The sequence below is a fragment of the Mustela putorius genome, unplaced genomic scaffold (assembly GCF_011764305.1).
Source record: "Mustela putorius furo isolate JIRA1106 unplaced genomic scaffold, ASM1176430v1.1 tig00000129_pilon_pilon_pilon, whole genome shotgun sequence".
NCBI classification, from domain to species: domain Eukaryota; kingdom Metazoa; phylum Chordata; class Mammalia; order Carnivora; family Mustelidae; genus Mustela; species Mustela putorius.
Genome location: NW_025421290.1, coordinates 47,695,636 through 47,720,507, shown reverse-complemented (window position 1 = coordinate 47,720,507; position 24,872 = coordinate 47,695,636). Strand labels below are relative to the sequence as shown.

Here is a 24,872-nt window from a genome sequence, read left to right as displayed (position 1 = left end):
ATGAGTACATTCGATCATATCTAATTCCCATTTATATTACGTCGGACAGCCCCACTGCCCAGCTGCCCTCTTGAAGCCTCGGACCTCTGGGGTTTTCTGATGCACGAATGAAGACTGGGAAGTGGGCCAGGACTTGGCTCATGGGCTTCTCCATCATTTATTAGCTTCTAGTTTTAATTGTTTCCCGACTTCTTTCCAGATATTTATCTAGCAAGAATTGTCAGTTCTTGCTGCGCTGGGCAGACGCGAGGGGCAGGCGCCAAGTGCAGAATTTTCACGGCCCTTCTGGGCCGTAGGCAGGCATGTCAGTGGAGTCCAGCAGGTGTTAGGAAAGCAAGCACCTACTGTGTGTCAGCCATGCTGCGTGGTGAAGGGATATGAGGATGGACCGGACAAGGCTCCTGTTGTAGGGAGGCCTGTTGTCACTGGGGACGCGGGGGAGGCAGGTGCTATCAAGTAGAGACTCCTGTTTTGTCTCGAGTGCCACCTGCCCTGCAGGCCCCCGTGTGTGTGACCTCAGGCAGAGACCTCTCTGAGCCTTGGATTCTCCCTGGAATTCATAGTGACAAGGCTAACGGGCTAGTGACGACATACTGAGGTACCGGCAAGCATTTAATGGGGGCAGGCCATTATTTTTGGGGTGCTGTGTCCCAGGGAAATGTGGTGGGGCAGAGCAAGGACACGACTCTGGGCAGAGGGTGTAGGCCATGGATGTGCCATCTGCTTTTTTGTTCTGGTCTCTTCTGTGAAACCAGGGCACAGGGGGAGCCCTGCAGAGGACACATGGAAAATGACAGGGGAGCCATTGGTGGCTTCTTCTTTCTTTCTTTCCAGAAGGAGTCCTGGGTCAAATAGACCCGCCGTGTTGGTGCCTGTGATGGTTTGGTGAGGTTCCTGATTCAGGGCTTGGCTGGTGTGTGACCTTGGGAAGTCCTTTCTCCACCTTGGGTGACTTTGGTTTCCCCATCTGATGCTGGCTGCGGCCGGTGGTGGGGGAGTGCGGCAGGGCGAGCTTGCTTGTCACCTGCCCCTGTTTTTATGCCTCGGTAGCCTCAGGCAAGTCCTCAGGCAACCCTTAGCCTCGGTTTCTCATTTTGGAAACGCAGTGCAAGTAGGCGTCTGGGTCATGAGGACAGAGCAAGGCCCCGCCGACTTGGTTCTCGTGGTACGCGTCTGTCAGCGCTCCCGGGGTCCCTCTTGTTGAGGGCAGTCGGTCTGTGGTTAAGATAATGGGCTCTTGAGCCAGACTGTCCAGGCCTGGGTCTCAGCACTTCCCGTGAGACCTCCTCGGGGCCTCACTCTGCACTCCTTTCCCCAAAAGACATAGAAACGAGCTTACTCTTCGGGTCATTTTACAGTCGAGGGAGGTCACACCAAATGACAGATGCAGAGAAGTAGGGTGCCTTGCCCAGGGTTGTCCAGCTGGTCACTGCTGAGTCTAGACCAGAAGCCCGTTGCATTGTGCCCACTGCTTGGGGCAAATGGGGCTGCACAGCTGGGAGGCCAGCCATACCCCAGGTCCCTGGCTCTGCCCCGACTCCGGAGCACTCATCCAGAAGCCCCAGCTCCTTAGCAGGCCCGGCCCACCAGACCCGGGTGCGTTTTCTGAGTCGGTGCAGGCCATCCACCATCTGCTGCGTCCACCACTGGGGACAGTCTGGGACTGGAAATGCTTGTTTTCTGCTCAGGCCTGGAGGACGGAATACAGGTCCCCCAGCCCTGCCACCGGCCCCAACTTTCCCAATCTTTTTTCTTCCCCATCATGTTTAGGAGAATTGTGAAGACCGATGCTTCGTGTACAGGGCCACACGTGTTTCTCACCGAGTTCCCATTTCCTTGGGAACTTGTTGAATTTGCCATTTGCTGTGCAGCCGTAAGGATCAGCAGAAACCATCAGGTCCCGCGGGCCTTCATTCCCGTCGACATGCTCACGGGCCAGTCACCCGGGGGCTGGACCCGCGCTGGCGTATAGAATTGATTTGAGGGTCAAGAAGAGCTGGGAAATAACAGAATCTCTGCGTTTGTCAGCTCGCTTCTTGAATGGGAGGTCAAAACCCCATTTTAGACTTGGGCTTTTTAAAGATAGTTTCCTTCGAAATTTGGCTCAAATGATTTCAAACAAAACGATCACAGACTTGATCAGAAAGTGGTGATATCAGGCTCTCCTCGTGCTCTGGACGACAACATCTATGAGTGGTGGAGTCTGTAAGAGAGAGAGAGAGTGTGTGTGTGTGTGAGACTATTGTTTCTTCACTCACTTGTGCTCATTCTTATGATCCTGGATTTGGGTTTACTCATTTCTTTTATTTTTTAGAAGGGAAGTATTTTTCTGGGAGAGAGGGTGAGAGGATTGGGGGAGGTCACCCCTCTGCAGGCAGAATCTGAGCTTTCCGGCATGTTGTGCCAACTCGATGGCTATTATTCCTCCAGAAAATAATGTCCCTTTTTTTTTTTTTTAAACTTGCTTTTAACATTCTGCCCTTGGCATCTGTTCCAGGCATTGTGGACGAACGTAGACTGTGTTCTGACAATGGGTTAAAGCAAGCACTTATTGAAAAGCATTCTCTACTTAATTACATTTCCTTCTTCTGGAAGCTATTTTAATTTTTTTTTATAATCACATGTTAATTGTGTATTAGCGGGGCCTTTCTGATTAGTTGAAAACATAATGAAACCTTTGTAAACAACACAGAGAGAGAAAGAGGAACGTGTGAGGCAGAGACAGTGGTAAGGAGCCAGTTCTCAGAGGCCCAAATAACTACATTTCTTGCTGCCAGGGAGGGGTGGAAATTGTACCTGGAAGTCCCTTTTCTGAGGGACGGCACCCCTGGCGTGGAGGGTGGGGCCTTGGCCGCTGCCCCAGGAAGGCGTGGGCCACCCCTGCGTGGTGGCCCTGCTCTGCCCCTGCTGTCATTCATTCATTCACCCGCCCATTCATTCGTGTGCTCATTCACGTTCTGGGCAGCAGCTTCCTCTGCTGAGCACTGACCCGACGCGAGGTTCCTCATGCGATCTCAAGACACCCCCCCCCGGTAGTCATGCCGCCAGAGGACAAGGGAACTCAGCCCACCGTCGAGGTCACTCGTTCACGTTCACGTTCAGCCGAGGCTAGAAGCTGGAGAGCCAGATCTGTCAGACTTGAGGACCCCCAGCCCCAGTATGGTTCAGGAGCCCCCATGCCCCTTCCTGGGCAAATACTCCAGCAGGTCCCGAGACAAGCTGGTGCCTGTCCAGAGGGCAGATGGGCTGGAGGAGCCGGCCGAGGCTGGGCCTCTGGGGTAGGGGGAAGCAAGGGGCGAGGGGGAAGGTCGCTTGCACCCTCCCCAGAATGTGGCAGCGTTGTTTTTTCCACCCCCCTGCCTTTTAACATCTTTACTGAAAAGCCCCAGCCCCAGTTTACAACCCCTGTTGTGGTGAGAAGGGGCCGAGCTCTGTTCCCCATTGAAAGGGCTGGGCTTACAGGGGTTTTGCAGTTCCCAGGCTGTTATTAGGGAAGCGTGGCTGGGCCGTTTGAAATGCAAGTGCTACCGTGTGCGAGCGCCAGGTTCCCCGTGCGCGCTCCAAGGAAACGCTGCCAAGACAGTGCTGCGAACGGCCGCCAAGCAAAACACGCGCTGCCGGCCAGTGGGGCCAGCTCGCTTCTGCGAATAGAGGAAAAATTGACTTTCTGATTTGGAGTGTTTCTACAACTAAGAAGAATCACTCCAGTGATTGTTCTAAAAATATTCCGGAGGCAGCACGTTCTTGAAGGCCTCGGGATTCTGAGCGGTCCTTAATTGTACTTTTTATGTAATCTCTCTGGATCGTGTGTTTTTTTAAAAAAGAATTTACTTAAGCCTGCGTGGTCATCTCCTCTCCCCCCACCCCCCTGTCCATAACCCACCCCCCCCGTAAGTGCTGCAGCCGCGCCAAAGAGTGCCGTACACAGCAGAAATTGTATTTTTATCTCTTTGACTTCAGGAAGTATATTTGGCTTTTCATCTCCTGCAGCGGCTGTTGCAAGGCTCACATGTGAGCAGCCGAATCTGGGGCAGCCCCCGACGTCCCTGCCCGGGTGGCAGAGCCCAGTTCTGGAGGGGGACGTCCCGCAAGAGGCAGGGCTTTTGGAGGAGAGCTGGGGAGGGGGTGCGGGGATCGTTAGCCCACCCCTGCTCCCCCTGCCTGTTCAGGCTGGCATTCCCGCTTGCAAGGCGCAGAGCTCCCTGGGAGCCCCAGACCCACCGGCCCCAGCGACTCTGGGATTCAGACGATTTCTGTACTGATGAAGCCGACTGGGATGCCCCAAGCTCGCTTCTTGCCAAAAGTAAATGACGTCGGCCCCTCCTCTCCTCTCTGACTCTGAGTTTCTCTCCACCCTCTTTCCCCACCCCTCCTTGCTCTCTCCCCGTTTCTCTCTCTCTCTCTCTCTCTCTCTCAGTCAGTTTTGCAGGTTAAGCCGCAGAGCCTACAAGGAGGTCGGTACTGAAATGGGGAATCTTTCCCTGGGAGGTGTATCCGCAGCTCTGCTGACATTTGGGGCTGGCTGGTGTCTTGTCGTAGGACGCCTGCTCCAACCCAGTAGAGGCCAGCCACAGCCTCACCTCTGCCAATCGTGGCAATCCAGAATGTTTCAAGACACTGCCAAACTCCCTACAGGGGCAGAACAGTCCTCTGTTGAGTACCACCAGTCTGGCCTTTTTCCCCAAACTTACAGCCAGAGAAGGCCTGGAGACTGTTAGGACCCGTTTTTAGGGTTATAAATCAGCAATAATAGCAGGGTGGACTCAAGGGCCTTGGAAATTGAGAATGAGTCCCCCACTTGATTTTTACCCCCAAAGTGAATTTTTAAAAGAAGTTGCAGGATGATCTGGGTTTGAAGGCAGCCCTGGTGTGGCCGTTGAGGGCGGTGAGCCCTGGTGTGGCCGGTGAGGGGCGGTGAGCTGTCCGTCCCGGTGGTATCTGCAGGCGGTGGAATAGCCACGTTGGCCAAAGTCTGCGCCTTCAAATGAGCAAGTCGTTTTCTCTACAATGTTTCCTACGTGGAGCTTCCGCGACAGCTCTAGCACTGGGTACCTGATCATCTTACCAGCAAACTGATGGTTGTGAGGTGTTTGCCGGTGTTTTGGGCAGCGCATGCTGGGACATTCTCTATTGCCCTTCCTCCTGTGCGAGCTCTCTCTGACCTCCCTCCCTCCTCTCTCCTCACTTCCCTCCTTCCTGAGAGGTTGGTACCCCGTGGTGGGAACCGGACCTCACTTGCTCACGGCAGGTGCTTCGTTTTGATGACATGCTGTACCCATTTACAAGAATCGTGTTCTGTGGCTTTAACGTTGACTCAGTCCTGGGGCAGCTGGGAGGGTGAGGTGCCCAGCTGTCATTTCATCCATCAAAAGACTCCTCTTCGAGAAATCAAGACCCCGGCAGTCAGTGGGTTTTGTGCCGGTCTTCCTTGGAACACCGTGTGGCCAAGTATGCGTGTGACCGCGAGAGAGTGATTTCCTGGGCTCAGCCAAAACCCAGGCTTCCGCTGGCTTCTCTCTGCCAGCTGGCCAGCAGAGCCAGCCTGGAGGTGCAAGAGCCATTTGGAATTCACAGGACGCCATCCCCCCTGGGGCCTGGGCTTCTCGGCTTCAGGTTCTGCAGTGCAAACCTGACAACGCTGTCCTGGGGGCCTCCTGCTCCAGCCTGTACAGGCAGTTTGGCTGCCGCTCCCCTGCCCCCTACCCCGACCCCCCACTTGCTCTGCCCACATCCTTTGTCACCACTGACACAGGTCCCCTGTCCCTTGGCATTGCTACTGCTTTCATGTACCCGAGGTGGGGGACTGTGGGGAGGGGCAGTGCAGTGAGAACGCACCAGCATGGGCTCTGCAGGAGCCACACCTCCACCAGCCCCGAGCCACGGTTGGGTCTAGCCATTGGGCTGCCCAGCTACCGTGCCGTGGCTGCTGGTGTTGGAGACGAGTGGTGTGGAAGGCACGCATGTAATTGTCTCTCCACACGTGCACGTGTGTGTGTGTGAGAGAGCCTGTGCGCGGGGGAGGTGGAAAGGTGCTCGGTCTGGTTTCTCTGTAACCTCTGCGGCATTTGGTACATCTCTGAATCCTCTGATTTTCGGATCCCGCCGGGCAGCTTGGCTGCGCAAGGAGCGCCCGGAAACTTCGGCACGGAGCTGCGCCTGGCGAGGATGACCATGTCCCCGGCTGCCGGTGGGTTGGAGGAAGCTGGCACCGTGGCAGAGGCAGAGCGCTGCAGAAGTGCCGCAGGTTTTTCATATGGAAATGTGAAATAATGGGGTGATTAAATAGAGCTGTATATTAAAGTACATCTGACATTAGAATTACCATAATGTGCTGTAGCCTTAGGCTGAGTACTTTATTTGCCATCTGCGTCGGCCCAAAATCCCCCGGGGAAGCGCTAAAATATTCTGAATAAACTCAGCTCGAGTTCTTATTGAGAGTAAAATACCATTTGTGGCACGTCGTATTGATTCGTCTTAATTGTGGTGCAGAAAAGAACATTCACTCGCTGATGACTTTTGTGCTCAGTGACAAGCTGGCTGGAGTTACTCAAACACTGGCGTTGGTTAACCTGGACGGGGCCGGCCAGGCGCCTTGGGCACCAGCCAGGGTGCCATGGAGGCACCAGGGGCACCGCGGGGGGCTCCCGGCAGCCCCACCCCACTGGCCCAGGTGGGTGGGGGGACCTGCGAACTCTGCCGCCAGGCTCCTCCCCGTGCCGGGCGTCGCCTCCCGCCTCGAGGAAACACTGACCGGCTGCGGAAGGACGGCGTGTGGCCGGTTGCCGGCCAGGGGCCACGGCCTCGGTCTCCTCCGCCTGTGGTTGGAGAGATGTGCCGTGCATGTTGAAGAAAACAAAACTAAAAGAAGAAAAGGAGAAGGGGAGGGACCTACCCACCGGAGCAAACCCCAGCTTGGTTGGTTGCTGGTTGGTGGCCCTGGGACCTGGTGACCGTCCCCGCAGCCCTCCGAGAGGGGGAGGGGTGGCACGCGAAAGACAGATGAGTCGGTGGTGAGAAAACACTTAGTGATCCAGACGGTGCTCCCCCATTCACACGGTCCAGTTTTCATCCTATAATTGCCTATCATTATACACAATTTAAATATTCAAACATCCTCCACAAACCTTGGGCCAGCATGTTTTTATTACAAATTCAGAACAAGGGAATAACCTTTAACTTCAGAGACAAATGAGACAAATTTACAAGTGCATGTCTGCTGTTTTCTTGTGTTTTATCAATCCCCGCGGACCGGAACACTTTTGCTCTAACGCCACTCTGAACAATATACATATATTACTACTTGTTTGTCGTGTGTGGGTAACGAGTCCCCTCTGCATTAGCTAACCTATAGGACTCGGCGGCGAGGCTCTCCATAACGTCAATTATCTCCTCCGAGCTAAACGTACACTCCATTAAAGCGAGATTTACTGCCCCTGCAATACTTCTTGGGGTGGAATGTGGAGATTTTTGTGGATTTAAGGAAAGGAAGGAAGCCTGATTCCTGCCTCACGAAGGAAGTCATGAATAATGGAGAAGAGAGACTTCCTGTGTCAGCCGGAACGCGCGTGAAGATACCCACGAGGTGTGCGCACGCCTGCACACACCAGCTCTCTCGCACACACCGGCAGCTCACGCCTGGAGTGGTGGTTTTTTTTTTTTTTTAACCTGTTTATTTCTTAATTCACTCTTTATTTTTCCATTAAATGATAAGGAGGATTTGCTTTCTGCTTCCGCTTCACATTCTCGGCTACATTCCTGTCCCCAGAATGCTACAGCGCTTTTAGAAAACCTCATGTATTTGGAGGGCATGGGGAGGGGGGGCAGAACAAAACCACCCAAATAAGTTTATCTCTCAGCCCACCAGAACGCACTGGTGTAGGTCATTTTCAGAGAAGTCTACAGAAAGATTTCAAGGGAATCTGATGATGCATTCATCTATTTTGGGGAAGACATACTATTTCCAGCTGATTTGCGTCCCTTATGTAAAAGGGGGAAGCTCTATAAAGATAATCTTGAGGAATGTGCCTTGGTTTTTTGAGAATGCCGTGAGTGAGTTGCCCCATATAAAATCGCGCCGTGTGTCCTGCCTCCAGCTCTTCCGTCTTACCAGCAAACACCGCCGTTCTTGCTCTTCCCCGAGATGCCCCCGCGGTCAGCAATACTGCTTTGTTCCTGGGGTGGGTGGCCGTTTCCTGAGCCTGAACTGCACACCTGGTCTGACCACAGAATTGAGCAGTTGAAATCGAGACTGTCTGGGGAAATCTGGGGTGCATGGTGCCTGCTGCTGCAGTTCAGTTCTAATACTTCTCTGTTCCACTGAGAACCTGGACCACCCTGTTCCTGAAGCTGGATCACGGGCCTAGGAGGTTCAGATGAGAATCTTGCTGGAATAATAGAACTCCTGCTGGAGACAGTGATTTAAGAGCTACCTTATAGGCTAGTGAGCCTCATAGATTGGATTTTAAATTTCTTCTTTGCATTTTCCAGGCCCTCCGGTTTCATTTCTTTATATCTTAATGGTTTCACAATTTGGAAAGGGTGGATCTGGTCTCCAGAAGAGCCCTTCAAGGGGTTCCCCTTCATTGGTTGTACTGACATTTTGTTGCATGGAACAGGTTTTGACTCAAGTAGGCCTTGAGTGTGGGTTTGAAAATCTTCATATTTAAAAAAAATAGATTAGAGCTTGCACCGTGGTGGAATCGTTAGTGACGGAATTTAGCCTGTACCTGGCTCCATTCCTCTGTGTTTTCAGAACCCCCTCAGATTGGTCCGAAACCCCCTTTTCAGTCCCACCTCCTCTTCCTCACCTCCGTCAATCTGGGGTCCCATTTCCATGCCTGTGTGTGTGCCGTTGTAGCTGCAAGGCACACCTTTGCTTTGCTTTCTCTGCACAGCGGACTCCTGCTTCCTTCTTCCTTCTGACTTCAGCTTCAGGAGCTCCTCCCCAGAGAGGTCTTCCCTGATCCTCCCCTGCTGTCTGTCTGTCCGTCCTCGGGATCCTGTGCCTCCTATCACAGCCCCTCCTGGTGACCTTGTGGCCCGAAGCCTCACTAGAGACGTGTGCACTCATTAGCTCCTGCGCTTGGCGGCAGGATCCTGCTGTGTCCCTCCACTCAGCCCAGGGCCTGGCCCCCAGCAGGTGCTTTCTGTGTCGTAGAGCCAAGGAAGGGGGACGGAGCAAGTGACTACATGATGTGGGACAGATCCTTTCATCTTTGCTATCGCGGTGCAGTTTCCGGGGTACCAGATGTAGGGTGACCTTGGGTACTGTCCTGAGGCACCCCTTGGCTTCCTTACAAGAAGGATAAGGACACCTGAGAGCCGTGCCTCTTCTGCACGTTTAATATTCAGCCCTGCGTTTGGGCAGTGAGTGTGGACAAGTGAGGACAGCCCTGCACCACAAGCAGGTGTCTGCAGTCTCTGGTAGGTACGGCGCTCCCCCGCTGCGTCTCCCATTTTCTCTCCCGGGCCTTTCCCTTCTGTGCAGCCGTGAGGGTGCGCGTGCAGTGCTCTCCACCTGCATGCCTTCCCTCCGTGGTCTGGGCAGGGGCCCTCTCCCCGCATCCGGTTTTCACTCCCGTCCGTGCAGTGTTCCTACCTGCCTGCCTTCTCCCCAGGTGCTCTGAGCTTCCTCCGCGGTTCTGTTCTGCGTTAGCATCCTTTGTGTCCACTCACTCACCCTTGCTTCTCAGCCCTTACCTGTGGCCTCCTGGAGGCAAGGGGTCGTGGCCAATCCCTCTGAGTCGTGTCTGCTGTGGATGACTGGATAGTGCGATGAAAGAGTGAATGAGTGAGTGAGTGAGTGAATGAATGAATGAATGAGAAAAGCATGTCCCTAGAGCATTTGGGACACAGTTAAATTTCTTTGGGTTCACTCACTTCCCAGGTATGGCTCTTGCTTGAAGCAAGATTTGGTGGTGTTTTTGTGCGCATCTGGCTGCCTAGGGGAATGTTGGAGGCTTGAGCTGGAGGCTGTGGGAGAGGCTGGAGCCAGCCCTAGTTAACTCCAGGCATAGGAAGCACACAGTGTACCTCTGTCACAAGGGTGCTGGCAGGGTCAACAGTCTGTCCCCAAGCACCGTGAGGCCGAGCGGAGTTTTCCCATCTGTATAAGGTCTTTAGTCTCAGCCTAGAAACCCACGGCATTTCCTGCACGAAACCTGCAGCTTGCTGGTGTTCGTGGGTGCGGGTGAAGTGGTTGGTGGGCCTCCTCTGGCCCCTCCCCAGGCCCATGACAGCGGAGGCTGCAGTCTCATGGAGGGGGCAGCCAGCTGTGTGTCTGGACGTGGCACAGGCTCTGGGCTCAGACGCCGTGTCAGTCTGGGTTCTGTGATCCATAAACCACGGGACCTTCGGCCCTGCACTTAGCTGGGATGAGACTTCATTTCTTTTTTATATGAAGTCTGGATTAAAACCCACTTTCTAGAGTTTCTGTGAGCATCTGTTTGAGAGGACAAGTCTGGCATTGGTACGTGCAGATCACATGTGCATTGAACACACCAAGGTTAAGGACAGATTATGATATTACGTGCCATCAGTATCAGGTGGTTTTCCCGAAATGCTGGGGGAATACAGTAGCGGTGGTGCTGGGTCTGGGAAGACATTTTTCAGGCAGAGAAGGAAAGGCAGGTAATCCGGGTGCAAGGACTGGCAGGTACCAGCCTGGTTGCGAACATGTGGCCCCAAGGAGAGGGCCGGGGGTGTGAGTGAAGGCTGAAGGCCTCTCGCTTCCCCTGGGCAGCAGGGGATACGGGAGGATGGTGGGTGGCCTGCGCACCCGTCCTGCTGATGCTGGCTTAGAGGGTCGGGCGGTGGCCGTGGCCTGGCGTCCTGGTTCTGGTTGGATCCCCCTGGGATGCTGGCCTGCTGGGTAGTGGGTGCTGTGGCTGAAAGGTGTGGGCGTGTTGGGTGGGCCCTGTGCCCAGAATGCCCAGGAAGCGGTGCACTGGCTGAATGCTGAGCTGAGCCCTGTGGGGCCAGGCAGGTTCCCCCATACACCCCCGTCCGGGAGACGATGTGATCCGCGGTGCTGGCTGTGAGGACACAGCGTTTTCGCGGGTCACCCGCAGTTCTGAAGCGTGTGTCCCATTAGTCGTTGTGTGGGTGGCCATGGTCACAGCAGCGGCCTGGGCCAGCTCAGTCCCTGTCCTCAGGGAGCTCGGAATCTAGCTCAGATGATGAATTTAAATCAGCAACTCAGGGCCAATACTGTGGCTTTGACCGGCTCACTGAAGTTCCCCCCAAACTCCTTTATAGCTCCTGTCAGTTGTCGCGATGTGTAATTATCACGAGGACTGAAGGGGGCTGTGCAGACAGCAGCCCCACAACGCAGGCCTAGGCCCAGTTCAGTTGAGCCCGTGCATCCTTCGCTCTCCCGGCACCGCGGCTGCCCACCTGCAGTGCTTGTCCTGTTCATCATCTCCCTGCAGTGCGCACTGTCCACCCAGGGAGAGGACGGACGCCCAGGCTGCTCAGCTCCTGTCTGTGCACTGAACAAAGGAAGGGCTGGTGGGGTCTTTGCTCTCCGCAAGACATACTCTGCCACCTAGTTAGTTCAGCCCTGTCTCACCTGGGCCCCCATTTACTGGGCTTCTGTGTACTGGGATCCATGGAGGGCAAAGAGGCAGAGGCACGCTCTGTGTGGTCATGAAGATCTAGAGGACTCCAAGGCCTGGAGGAAGAGTGCAGGCGTGGACTGGCCGTGGCTGCCACGGGGGTGGGGGGGCGTGGGCTCTGTGAGCAGAGGCTGGCGGAACACCCCGGAGACCACACGGGAGCTGGGTGTCACCCCCCCGACACCCCCAGGACCAACAAAGTGCATCCCTGACTTCTCCGTGAGACGCAGTCAACACGATTTCACCGACTTACTGTGGTTCTCGCCCAGAGCTGCCACCTCCACTCTCATGTGGGCTGGGACAAAAGGAAAGGAGCCGAGGCACAGCCATGCCTGGGTCCCCTGGCGGGGCGGCCCAGTCTGGACACATTTCTCTCTTGACTGTTACCAGTCAGCATGGGGCTCAAGAGCACAGTCGGCTGGTGGCCTCTTCCAGGCCTCAATGTCCTCCCCCGTGAAATGGGGCCAGTGACCTTTCTTCCTTCGCAGCTTGTGTGGAGTCTCGGGCGAGGTCAGCCCTGCTTCACTGTGGACAGGCCCGTGTAAGGGCTTCATGACGTCTGGGCTTACTGCTGTGGTGACTGTTTCCACAGCTCCACCTTGGAGAGAGGCTGAGGGTTGACAGGGTACATTCAGAACAAGCAAGGGTGGTTCTAGGTTTCAGAGACGGCCGTGCTCAGAAATGATAGACACACAAGACCTACAAAAACCGCTGAGGTGGCTGGCTGACCTTTTCTTTCCGGGATCATGAGAGGGGAGACGGTTTTATAACTAATGAGGGGTCCACACGTTTTAGGGATAATGGTGATCATAATTACTACCATTTTGGAACAGTGGAGACAATCTTGTAAGCAGCTAGAGATTCGGGAGGAGGACTAGGGGGTTGGCCGGTGAACCAAGCCCTCTCCTGGGGTATAGGGGACCTGGGATCCAGCCTCCTGCCCCTGCATCTGGGTCCTGGGTCCTGTTGCACTCCACACCCCATCGAGTGGGCTCACTTACTTTGTGAAACGTCTCCCTTCCGGGGGCCAGGCCCGTGGTGGCCTCGACTGGGTTCCATGAGAGGATAATCGGTGCCCTGCACTAAAGGGACACATGGCGCGGAAGAAGAGCCTCCTTCTTGGCCATTTTCATCATAAAACAGTGTAGCGAGAGAGATCAGCCCCTGAGGTGGTACTGAGTGCTGGAGAGTGGGCGGGAAGCGAGCCTGGAGTCGGGAAGCTAGAGGAGGGTCACGGCCCCCTCCCTGCTGGCTGTGGGACTCTCCTCTGCTTGCTCCTGAGCTTCCATTCCCTCTTTCCAGCAGGGGTGCAGCCCTTGCCTGGTGTCCCTCAGGGGCGGGGTGAGTAATGACGGCGCTCATGCCAGCAGAGATACAAAAGCGGCTGCGGAGGGCTGTGCAAACTGTGGAGGGCTGTGAACCCAAGACCCGGTTCTTAGGTCAGCAGCCCAGAGTCCGGATTCTAATTTTTGCCTCCAGCTTTGGAGAATGGCCCAGGTGGGATCTTGCTTGTGGCCCCGTGTGAGCTGGGGGCCTGAGGGGTGTCCTGGCTGTCCCCTCTGAGCAGCCGCTGCATCTCCCACGGGCGCAGGCGCCCTTCCTCGTGGCATCACTTGGCCTTCGGAGAGACCTGTTAAACTAGCGTGCTCAACTGTGTCCTTTTCATTGAATAATGACTCCATTAAAGGTGTATTTTTTATTGGACATGATACCTTTATTAGTATTATTAGAGTAACCGGCATAATAAGGAGGAACAATTATTTAAATGCCCATTTAAAAAAAGGAACAACAACCCCTCACCGCAGAGGGAGACTCTCATCCATTGCAGGAGGGTCCGGTTGCTGTCGGTCCCCAGGTGTCACTGTAAGGAAGGAGGTTCCCTCACCGCGAGTGAGTTTGCACTTCTCTGGAACCTCTCACGCATGAAGACAGCTGCATGAAAAGTCGGGGCGGGTTTTATGACTGCCAGACTTGAACGTGCACCCCCAGGTTCAAGGACGGACCCCATATACTGAAACCTAGAAAGCCCCACTCAGCCTCTCCATCGTGGTGCTCGATTTCCACAGGGGTCCCCTCGTGGCAGCTCATTGGGCGCCCCCGGCCCTTTAGGGGGGCAGGTATCTTAGTCCCATTCTGCCGATGTGGCAATCGAGGCCCAACGAGGTTGTGATTTGAGCGACTTCACTGTGCTGGGAATGTCAAGGCTGGGAATGTCACCCAAGCCCCCATAACCTAGAGATGGCAAGGGGCGTTTCTGGGTGGAGAAAATCCTAAGGACTGCCTTTAGAGCCAGTAGAGCAAAGAAGATCCCATCTGGGTTTTTGCCAACTGAGAGTAATGCTGTCTGAGGAAGGAATCGAGCAAGGACAGACACGGGCCCTGGGTTCGGAGTCGCCAAGCCTGATTGTGTGATCGAAGCGCAGCTGACGTTTCTAGGTCTGTAGGCCGGTTTGATGTTGCCGGGGACGTCACTTCAAAAGGATCCAGGCATCCACCGCTCACATGGAGTCTCAGTGGCCCCCCGGGGAAGTGTGGTGAGGGTGGGTCCTCTCTGGTCCTCCGGCTAAGGGGTTGCCTCATTGAGCCTCCAGCTCACCTCTGGGCAGGTGGCCCTTAGCTTGAGGAGGGGGTGACCTCTGGTCCTGCGATGGGGAGGGGGGCCAACCCTCTCGCCGAGGGTCTCCCATTGCGTTTAAAAATGAGCCGCCTGTGACTGGAATGCGGCAAGTGTAAAATATTTAGTGAGTTTTTGAATAGAAAAATGTTCCGAGTGGCTCTTCAAAGACTTCTGACATTGTTCACTTGTTAAAAGTGAGCAGCCCTAGTGCTCAAGGCTACTTCCAGGCACGAGAGAACCATGAAGTGCTAATATGGAAATGAACATTTTATTAAGGGAAAAAAAAAAAAAAGCTGGGGGTAGTGGAAAGAGAGTTGTCTAGGGAGGGCCTTTGAGGCCTGCGAGATTTAAAAAAAAGTCAGAAGCTGTCAGATCCTGGGAAGGCCGTCGCCTGCAGTGAATCTTGCCATCGTGCAAGGGAAGTCAGGGAACCAAAGCGGTTCAGGGGTACGGGAAAAGAAAGAGCTCACCCCGGCACCACGGTGGCCCTGAGATCCGATTTGATGGACACGAAGTTCTTCCCCACCTGCTGGTGAATTACGGACAGGTAACTTCCTTCCTGGGCTGCTCCAGAGTTTTAAAAGCGTCTTTTTAAAAATTTTCTTCTTCTTTTTTTTTAAACAAGAAGTGGAAACATCTGAGCTCTTTAGAACATGCAGCTACATGCTTCCTAGCAGCTGCCATTTTGAGTTAAAAAAAGGTTTTAATCGGCCATTTCGGCTGAAGAGCAGTCTTTATTCCTGGCCTGCTGGGGAATTCTGCATTTTCTTCTGTTATCCATATTCCTCACCAGCATAGAACTTTCTAGAAAATACGTGGCCATCAGAACAAGAAACAGGAAATGCTCTGGAGTGGAAGCCCAAGGAGATGAAGATGATGAACAAAGAGATGGGGGGGAAGAGGGTCCCACTTAAACGACGAAGAGCCAAAGCAGCTGCGTACCATCAATCGATTAATTAGAGTTTCCGAAAGCCCAGGTGAAGGGTACAGAAACGCTCTTTAATTTGAAGATCTATGACCTTGTGGGATGTGGCACTTCATTTGTGTTATTAGCTCGTAGGTCAGAAAGGCACATTTTATTTATCTTCTTGTTATTTATTACGTATTTATTCTGTCTTGCTCTAGAAGAGGATTTGAGCAGGGCTCTAAACACCGTGGCTTCTGGCCAGCTCTCTCGGGAGGCAGTCTGAGGCAGAGGGCTCTGTTGTCCCAAGTACATTACCTAATAAGCGAGGACAGGAGGTGGCGTTCTCTCTGCCAGCTGAGGGCCGTGCGGGCAGGGAAGGCCCAGGTTGGCGCCGCCGTACAGCGGGCGCCCCATGAGAAACATGGCGCCCCAGGGCCTTGGGAGGCCTCCCTGTCATTTTCCAACCGGGGAAAAGTCTCCTCGGGGACTCCGGCGTGGGGCACTGAATGGCCCAGACAGAGTGGGTATGCTGGAGAGAGAAAATTGCCTCAGTAGTTCTCCTTGAGCTGTTGGCAAAAGCAGAGTGAAGCCGACCCTCAGGGTCCTTTTTCCTCTCTGGCCTTCCCCCGCCCACTGTCTTGACCCCACCAAACACGGAGACAGAACCTAGGAGCCGAGAGCCGTCGGATCACTACGAGGCACCCCGCTCCTAAGGCCCGTCTTCATTTCCAGGGGTGGGTGTTCTGGCCCAGTTGGTTTGGGGGTCTGGGAGGATCTGCACCCCGCCTGCTGGACCCGTCGGCCCCTTCTGTGACGCTCACACCCGACACGGGGCGGGGAGGTCTCTGCTCTCTGCCGCTATCCCCCCGAACAGGGCACTGGGTCCTTCATTCACCTGGGTTTTACAGATAAGCCTGAAGCCCCCTGGAAGTAGAACTCGTGTGTGGAAAACAAAAAATAAATCTCTGCGTGGGATCTTGGAAGGTCTTTTGGGAAGAGGCTGGGATAGGGGACCAGGGAGTCTGATGCGACCATACTTGGTCAGCATTAAAACCTTCCAGATTCAGGACAGTTTGAAAAAACAAAAGGGATTTTTCAAGATCCCAGCTGTGATGTCTTGTTCCCTGTTCCTTCCCCGGCTAGCGAGCAAGCCTGCTGGTGGAAAGCAGGGCCTGCCTGCACCTGCCCCTTTATAGAAAGCATTAGGAGCAATTCAGACTGGAAAAGCTTCGCGCTGCCCCCGGAGTTTGAGGAGGGCGGCTCAAGACAGCTTCTGGATGAAACCGTTCAGCCTCCATTTTGTGGCTGCCTCAGTGATGGACAAAGACAGTAACGTTTCTGGCTCCGTGCCACAAGTGTCCACTAAGATTGGCTCCCGATGTCGCCAGAGCCAGTATGTAACAGATCCACACTTGCCAGCATTCATCCTGACCGCCGCGTCAGATTTGACAGTGTCCCGCAGTTAGCATTCCAGCAAAGGACCTCATGTACGCCAGCAGCCCCCTCTCCCTCCCCGGCCCAGGGGCCTGTGGAGGCCGGATTCTGCATGATGGTTAGGGGTGTGTGTGTGAGGCCAGAGGGGGACTGGGGGGCAGTGAGCTTCCTAACATGCTAAATTCCTCCTGTGTAATTCGTGGGTGAATTTGACGGTATGCTGGTGTACGAAACCCTCGCATTTCCTTTAGCTGGAATCCCAAATAGTGCAGAGGTATCAGCCGTCTCTCTTTAAAAAGACGTTTGCTGGGCAATTGACTTCAACTTGGGTTTTTTAGAAACCCCTTGGATCAAATATTGCCTAATCACTTGTTCTCAAGGTGAGGGGGAGCTGTGAGCTGCAGCTTCATACCCCGTCCCCCTGGGGACATTTGGTCAGGCCTGAAGAGGTTTGTGATCCTCCAGTGGGGGTGGGGGTGGGGGTGGGGTGTAGGCAGTTTGACTGGCTTGTAGTGGGAGAGGCCAGGGACGGTTCTGAACATTCTACAAAGCACAGCCCTCCCTTCCCCCCCAGCCCCCGCAGAGTCATCCTGGTCCAGACGTCAGTAGTGCCTTGGTTGACAAAACCTGGGTCTGTCGCGGTTGCAGGTGTCTCGGCTGTGTTACGGTTGGCGTCAGGCGGTCTCACAGCGCCGCCTCATTTGGCTTCTGAGATGAGGCGACAAGAGCAGCTTTTCTTTGGGGGAGCAGGTCGGGGCCTAGGAACTGCGGGTGCTAGCTGCGGTGGCGAGGCCGATGGGGGCCTTGCCGGGTCTCCCCGTCCACGGAGCCGGCTTCTTCAGCTCTGCAGTTGGTAGGGGTCTCGGCCTGGGTGACAGGTCGCCGGGCCCCGCCCGCTCCAAAGGGGCCCTGCGGCCGCCTTCCCAAGCCCTGCGGATCCAGGACTCGATTCCCGCCCCCGCGCGCCCTCAGGTTTCTGGCCCCGCGGTGCACGCCCAGTCTGCTTCTCACGCTCTGTCTGCCTTTCTGTCCGTGTGTCTCCCCAGGTAAAGATGAGCCTTCCAGCTACATTTGCACAACATGCAAGCAGCCCTTCAACAGCGCGTGGTTCCTGCTGCAGCACGCGCAGAACACGCACGGCTTCCGCATCTACCTGGAGCCCGGGCCGGCCAGCAGCTCGCTCACGCCGCGGCTCACCATCCCGCCGCCGCTGGGACCCGAGGCCGTGGCCCAGTCCCCGCTCATGAATTTCCTGGGCGACAGCAACCCCTTCAACCTGCTGCGCATGACGGGCCCCATCCTGCGGGACCACCCGGGCTTCGGCGAGGGCCGCCTGCCCGGCACGCCGCCGCTCTTCAGCCCGCCGCCGCGCCACCACCTGGACCCGCACCGCCTCAGTGCCGAGGAGATGGGGCTCGTCGCCCAGCACCCCAGTGCCTTTGACCGAGTCATGCGCCTCAACCCCATGGCCATCGACTCTCCCGCCATGGACTTCTCGCGGCGGCTCCGCGAGCTGGCGGGCAACAGCTCCACGCCGCCGCCCGTGTCGCCGGGCCGCGGCAACCCTATGCACCGGCTCCTGAACCCCTTCCAGCCCAGCCCCAAGTCCCCGTTCCTGAGCACGCCGCCGCTGCCGCCCATGCCCCCCGGCGGCACGCCGCCGCCGCAGCCGCCCGCCAAGAGCAAGTCGTGCGAGTTCTGCGGCAAGACGTTCAAGTTCCAGAGCAATCTCATCGTGCACCGGCGCAGCCACACGGGCGAGAAGCCCTACAAGTGCCAGCTGTGCGACCACGCGTGCTCGCAGGCGAGCAAGCTGAAGCGCCACATGAAGACGCACATGCACAAGGCCGGCTCGCTGGCCGGCCGCTCCGACGACGGGCTCTCGGCCGCCAGCTCCCCGGAGCCCGGCACCAGCGAGCTGGCCGGCGAGGGCCTCAAGGCGGCCGACGGCGACTTCCGCCACCACGAGAGCGACCCGTCGCTGGGCCACGAGCCCGAGGAGGAGGACGAGGAGGAGGAGGAGGAAGAGGAGGAGCTGCTGCTGGAGAACGAGAGCCGGCCCGAGTCGAGCTTCAGCATGGACTCGGAGCTGAGCCGCAACCGCGAGAACGGCGGCGGCGGCGTGGCCGGGGTGGCGGGCGCGGGCGGCGTGGGCGGCGCGGCCAAGGCGCTGGCCGACGAGAAGGCGCTGGTGCTGGGCAAGGTCATGGAGAACGTGGGGCTGGGCGCGCTGCCGCAGTACGGCGAGCTGCTGGCCGACAAGCCCAAGCGCGGCGCCTTCCTGAAGCGCGGGCCGGGCGGCGGCGACGCGGGCGACGACGACGACGCGGGCGGCTGCGGCGACGCGGGCCCGGGCGGCGCGGTCAACGGGCGCGGCGGCGGCTTCGCGCCCGGCGCCGAGCCCTTCCCGGGCCTCTTCCCGCGCAAGCCGGCGCCTCTGCCCAGCCCCGGGCTCAACAGCGCGGCCAAGCGCATCAAGGTGGAGAAGGACCTGGAGCTGCCGCCCGCCGCGCTCATCCCGTCCGAGAACGTGTACTCGCAGTGGCTCGTGGGCTACGCGGCGTCGCGGCACTTCATGAAGGACCCCTTCCTGGGCTTCACGGACGCGCGCCAGTCGCCCTTCGCCACGTCGTCCGAGCACTCGTCCGAGAACGGCAGCCTGCGCTTCTCCACGCCGCCCGGGGACCTGCTGGACGGCGGCCTGTCGGGCCGCAGCGGCACGGCCAGCGGGGGCAGCACGCCGCACCTGGGCGGCCCGGGCCCCGGGCGGCCGAGCTCCAAGGAGGGCCGGCGCAGCGACACGTGCGAGTACTGCGGCAAGGTGTTCAAGAACTGCAGCAACCTGACGGTGCACCGGCGGAGCCACACCGGCGAGCGGCCTTACAAGTGCGAGCTGTGCAACTACGCGTGTGCGCAGAGCAGCAAGCTCACGCGCCACATGAAGACGCACGGGCAGATCGGCAAGGAGGTGTACCGCTGCGACATCTGCCAGATGCCCTTCAGCGTCTACAGCACCCTGGAGAAACACATGAAAAAGTGGCACGGCGAGCACTTGCTGACTAACGACGTCAAAATCGAGCAGGCCGAGAGGAGCTAAGCGCGCGGCCCGGCGCCCCGCCCCTGTACAGTGGAACCGCCGCCTCCCGAGAGAATGCTGACCCGACGCGCGCGCCCCCGCGCCCCCGCGCCCGCGCCCGCGCCCGCGCCGCGCCGCCCACCCCCGCCCCGCCCCGCCCCGCCCCGGGGCGCAGGGCCCGCGGCGCTCCAACCTAACCTGTGTCTACGAAGTCCTATGGAAACCCGAGGGTTGATAGAGGCAGTAAAAATTGTGGAGCCTTTTAACTGTGCAATAATTTCTGTATTTATTGGGTTTTGTAATTTTTTGGCATGTGCAGATACTTTTTATTATTATTCTTTCTGTTTAAATTCCTTTAAGAGATTTTGTTGGGTATCCATCCTTTTTTGTTTGTTTGTTTTTGGGTTTTTTTTTTGTTTGTTTCTGTTTTTGTTTTTGTTTTTTTTTTAAACCCAGTAGTAGCCTGAGCAATGATTCCCAAGCGATGTAGAAGGGAAGCTTATCTTTTAAATTATAATTTGGGGGGGAGGGCGCTGCTTTTTTGAGATTTAAGCTAAGCATGTGTAATTTCTTGTGAAGAAGCCAACACTTAAATGACTTTTAAAGTTGTTTACTTTGTTTTTTTTAATTCCTTCTTCTTCATTTTCTTTTCCTTCAGTCCTGAAATAAAAAGTGGCATGCTGTTTTTTTGGGGGGGGGAGGGGTGGATGTACAGCGGATAACAATCTTTAACGTTGTAGCACTTTGTTTCAGAATTGGAATTGAGATGTAGCACTGATGATCTCCTGATAACAGAGGACTTTTCTGTGTTGATTTCAACCTTTACAGCATCTAAGGGAGCTTCTAGTGGTGGGGGAGAGTCAGAGGCCCCTCCTTCCCCCTCCTCAGCCCCCACCACCCCAGAAAACTCACCACTGACAGAGAAATAGGAGGTTTTGAGAACTGCCCGGGAGATGGCCCAAAAGCATCTTAGAGTTGTGCATGACCAGCAGCTACCGTGCTTTTCTTGGAGTGTTCTCATGCCCTGGGATACCATCTTTGCTCTTTGCTGTAGATGAGGCTAGATAAAATGGGCTGAGGGTACTTTTTTGGGTAGATGGTGGTGACCTGCAGTGATACAGAAGGGAAAGAACCAGCCATGTTCTTTCAGGCTTCTTCTGGCTTGACGGCTTCTCTCTCTCTCTCTCTTTTCATCACCCCCCACCACAGAAATCCCGAGTCGCACGTTGCTTCCAGTGATAACTGACCGTGTCTCAAGCAGACAAGTGCCCCGATGAGGTGAACTGAGAGAAGGTAGTATTCTCTCATTTAACGCACACTGATGACATTGGATGGACAGGTGGGAGGATCTTGCAAATTTCTCTTCCCTTTTACTGAGAAAGCAGGGAAATAGCTCCATCCGACGGTGCCCAGCGCTACTTCCCATTTTTTTTTCTTTTCTATCCCATTAGGTTGGAGGGTACTAAACATTGGACTGTTAAGATTAGACATTTGAATTCTGTTGACCCGCACTTTAAAGCTTTTGTTTGCATTTAAATTAAATGGCTTCTAAACAAGAAATTGCAGCATATTCTTCTCTTTGGCCCAGAGGTGGGTTAACCTGTAAGGGACGGCCGAGATCGAGTGTCAGTGTTGCTAAGCTTGGCATTCACAATACTGGCACTATAAAGAACAAAATAAAATAATTTATTGGACGGTTTTTCTACTGCCATTCAATTTGATGTGAGTGCCTTGGAAACTGATCTTCCTATCTGAGTCTCTTGAGACAAATGCAAAACTTTTTTTTTTTTGAAATGAAAAGACTTTTTAAAAGAGTAAAACAAGAAAAGTACATTCTTTAGACACAAACAAAGCCACATTTACTTTTAATTAAATTTAAAAAAATCCTGGTTGAAGATAGAGGACATGAAAATGCCATAAGACCCAATCAAATGAAGAGATAAGCCCAGCACAACTGTGGACATCCTTAGCTGAATTATCCTCATCCCCCTTTTGTCTGTGGGACAACGCTGCTTAGATTTGGCGTGGAGGTGATTTACTGCTGAATTAAAACTCAAGTGACACAAGTTACACGTTGATATCGTTGAATGAAAAACAAAAACAATTCAGGAACAACGGCTAATTTTTTTCTAAAGTTAAATTTAGTGCACTCTGTCTTAAAAATACGTTTACAGTATTGGATACATACAAGGGTAAAAAAAAATTGTGTGTATGTGTGTTGGAGCGATCATTTTTTTTCCAAGTTTGCTTACTAGGTTATAAAAAAATGCCACAGTGGCTGCGTGTATATTGTTTTCTTTTTGGTGACGGGGTTTTAGTATATATTATATATATTAAAATTTCTTGATTACTGTACAAGTGGACCAGTATTTGTAATAATCGAGAATGCCTGGGCATTTTACAAAACAAGAAAAAAAAAAACCCTTTTCTTTTCCTTGAAAATGTTGCAGTAAAATTTAAATGGTGGGTCTATAAATTTGTTCTTGTCACAGTAACTGTAAAGTCGGAGTTTTAGTAAATTCTTTTCTGCCTTGGGTGTTGAATTTTTATTTCAAAAAAATGTATAGAAACTTGTATTTGGGGATTAAAAGGGGATTGCTACACCATGTAGAAAAAGTATGTAGAAAAAAAAGTGCTTAATATTGTTATTGCTTTGCAGAAAAAAAAAATCACATTTCTGACCTTTACTTATTTTTCTCTCCCCGCCCCCTCTGGAATGGATATATTGGTTGGTTCATATGATGTAGGCACTTGCTGTATTTTTACTGGAGCTTGTAATTTTTTAACTGTAAGCTTGTCCTTTTAAAGGGATTTAATGTACCTTTTTGTTAGTGAATTTGGAAATAAAAAGAAAAAAAAAACAAAAACAAACAGGCTGCCATAATATATTTTTTTAATTTGGCAGGATAAAATATTGCAAAAAAAAAATTTGTATGTTTAGTCCTATTGTACAGGAGAAGAAGGGTTGTTTGACAACCTTTGAGGAAAAGAAACAAAAGGAAGTCGTTAAATGCTTTGGTTCACAACCATTTTAGTTGTATATATTTTTGTCGGAATTGGCCTATACAAAGGACTGTTCGAGCAGGGCTTCTCTCCGAATGCCCCGAACCTTGCATCAAGGCTCCCTGGTGTGGCCACAGCAGACCGGATGGGAAATTCTTTATTCGTGTTGAGTGGAGAAATCAGTTTTTGTAAAGATGTCGGTAACATTTCACAGAGTCCTCTCGTTCTCCAAGAGGCCGTCTGTAAGATGTCAGGTGTTAGAGGAGAGAGCGAGAGGGCATCTTCCTTCTCTACTGTCCACCACTGTGGCGGTCACCATGTCTCCCGCCCTTAAGAGCAGAAAGGAATGCAAACCGAGCTTTCTTTAGTCCTTGAGAAAACATGAAACAGACAAAAGACGCAGTAAAAGGAGCTGGTGAATCAGCGAGGCACAGGTGACGCGAGCTGCTGTTGAGACCAGTGCAAATTGGATTTCGGGAGAGAGTCCCCGTCACACCCAGGGACTTTCTTTCCATGGAGAGTGTTGGCCTGTTGTCTTTCTTACCTGCTCTGCTGCTTTTCTCGCTGAAACCTACATTCCGTCAGTTTCCGAGTGCCGAGGGCCTGGGATGCATCCGGTGCCTTTCCATATCGCTTCTCTCCTTCCCCTGTGTTTCCTCTCCGTCCTCCAGCCTCTGTCACTTTTATTTTGTCCTCTTCATTTTTACTTAATTTCTTTTCTTTCTCCCTCTCTGTACTCCCCTGGTTTTTTTTTGTTTGTTTGTTTGTTTGTTTCTGTTTTTTTTTTTTTTTTGTAAAGCCAAGTAGCTTTAAGATAATAACGTGGTGGTTTTTTGGATGAGGGAATAATACATTAAAAAAAAAAAAACTTATATCAGGAAGCCATTTTTTATTTCAGGAACTGTAAAACCATTATTTCAGGTTATGAAAGTATAACCAAGCATCTTTTGGGGCAATTCTTGACCAAAAGCAGAAATCTTTCTTCTGGGAGCTTTTCTGTTTGATACACCCTTCCCTCCTTGCCACTGACCTTTGCAAAGGGAACAGAAAGAGGGGGGGGAGAGAAAGCTGAGATGTCAGTTTCCTACCTGCCCGATCCGAAGACCCAGGGGCTGCCCTTTCCTTCCAATGCCCTCTTAAGGTACTGGAGCCTCCAGGGTGGTCCTCCTGTAGTTCCGAAAGCTAGCCAGCCCTCACCAGCTTCCACAAAGTCACCAGAATGCCAGGACTAAGCCATCCTAAAGCACAAAGATTGTGTCTCTGTCGATTGCAGAGAAAAGAGCATTATGCTTCTCTTTCATGTTTAAAAAGCCCACACTGGAGCAGACGACCCAGTGAGGGGGGCCCCCCGAGCCTGGGTGACCCAGCCGACCTCAGGCCGGTTTCCATACTGCCACAACTTTGTTCAAAGTTGCCCCAAATTGGAACCTGCCACTTGCCATTAGAAGGTCTTTCATGGGGAGAGGAGGAGGCTGAACTACTATAAGCAAAATGTGAAAAGTAAGGAAGTCAGCCTTTCATCCCGGTCCGTAGCGAAGGTTTTGTTGCGCACAGGCAAACCCGTGATTTGGTGCTCTTTGTATCTCAACCCTGCAAAGCAAAGTTACATTGATTTAAGTTGTTTGCATTTGTACGGGCAAGGCGAAATATTTTTATTACCTTTTCTATTACTTATTGTATGAGCTTTTGTTGTTTACTTGGAGGTTCTGTCTTTTACTACAAGTTTGGAACTATTTATTATTGCTTGGTATTTGTGCTCTGTTTAAGAAACGGGCACTTTTTTTTTTTTTATTATGGATAAAATGTTGAGATGACAGGAGGTCATTTCAATATGGCTTAGTAAAATATTTATTGTTCCTTTTATTCTCTGTACAAGATTTTGGGCCTCTTTTTTCCCTTAATGTCACAATGTTGAGTTCAGCATGTGTCTGCCATTTCATTTGTACGCTTGTTCAAAACCAAGTTTGTTCTGGTTTCAAGTTATAAAAATAAATTGGACATTTAACTTGATCTCCAAACCTTGTCCTTTTCTGTGTCGTTCAAGGGTGGGGAATGGACAGTTCATTGCCAAGAGCGAATTGAAGGTCTTCTCCATTTTCCTCTCGACCCAAACCCTTGGCTCCCATACTTGGGAAGACTGGGAACAGCGGCCCGAGAGACCAGCAGTTCTCTTTCTTTACTCTGGTAGCGCAGGATGATTTAGATCCATGGTTCTTAGTC

The 24,872-nt window shown here is 53.4% G+C and overlaps 1 protein-coding gene across 4 annotated transcripts in view; it reads left to right on the top strand.

The window, feature by feature from the left end:
- Positions 1-24,662, top strand: part of BCL11B (BAF chromatin remodeling complex subunit BCL11B) — a 93,773-nt gene extending 69,111 nt beyond the window's left edge. For all 4 annotated transcript variants that reach the window (XM_045073482.1, XM_013057322.2, XM_045073484.1 and 1 more), the window contains one exon: positions 17,620-24,662. In XM_045073482.1, the coding sequence (XP_044929417.1) occupies positions 17,620-19,670 (2,051 nt within the window). In that variant the 3' untranslated portion in view covers positions 19,671-24,662. The remainder of the gene's footprint in view (positions 1-17,619) is intronic.
- The last annotated feature ends 210 nt before the right edge of the window (positions 24,663-24,872 follow it).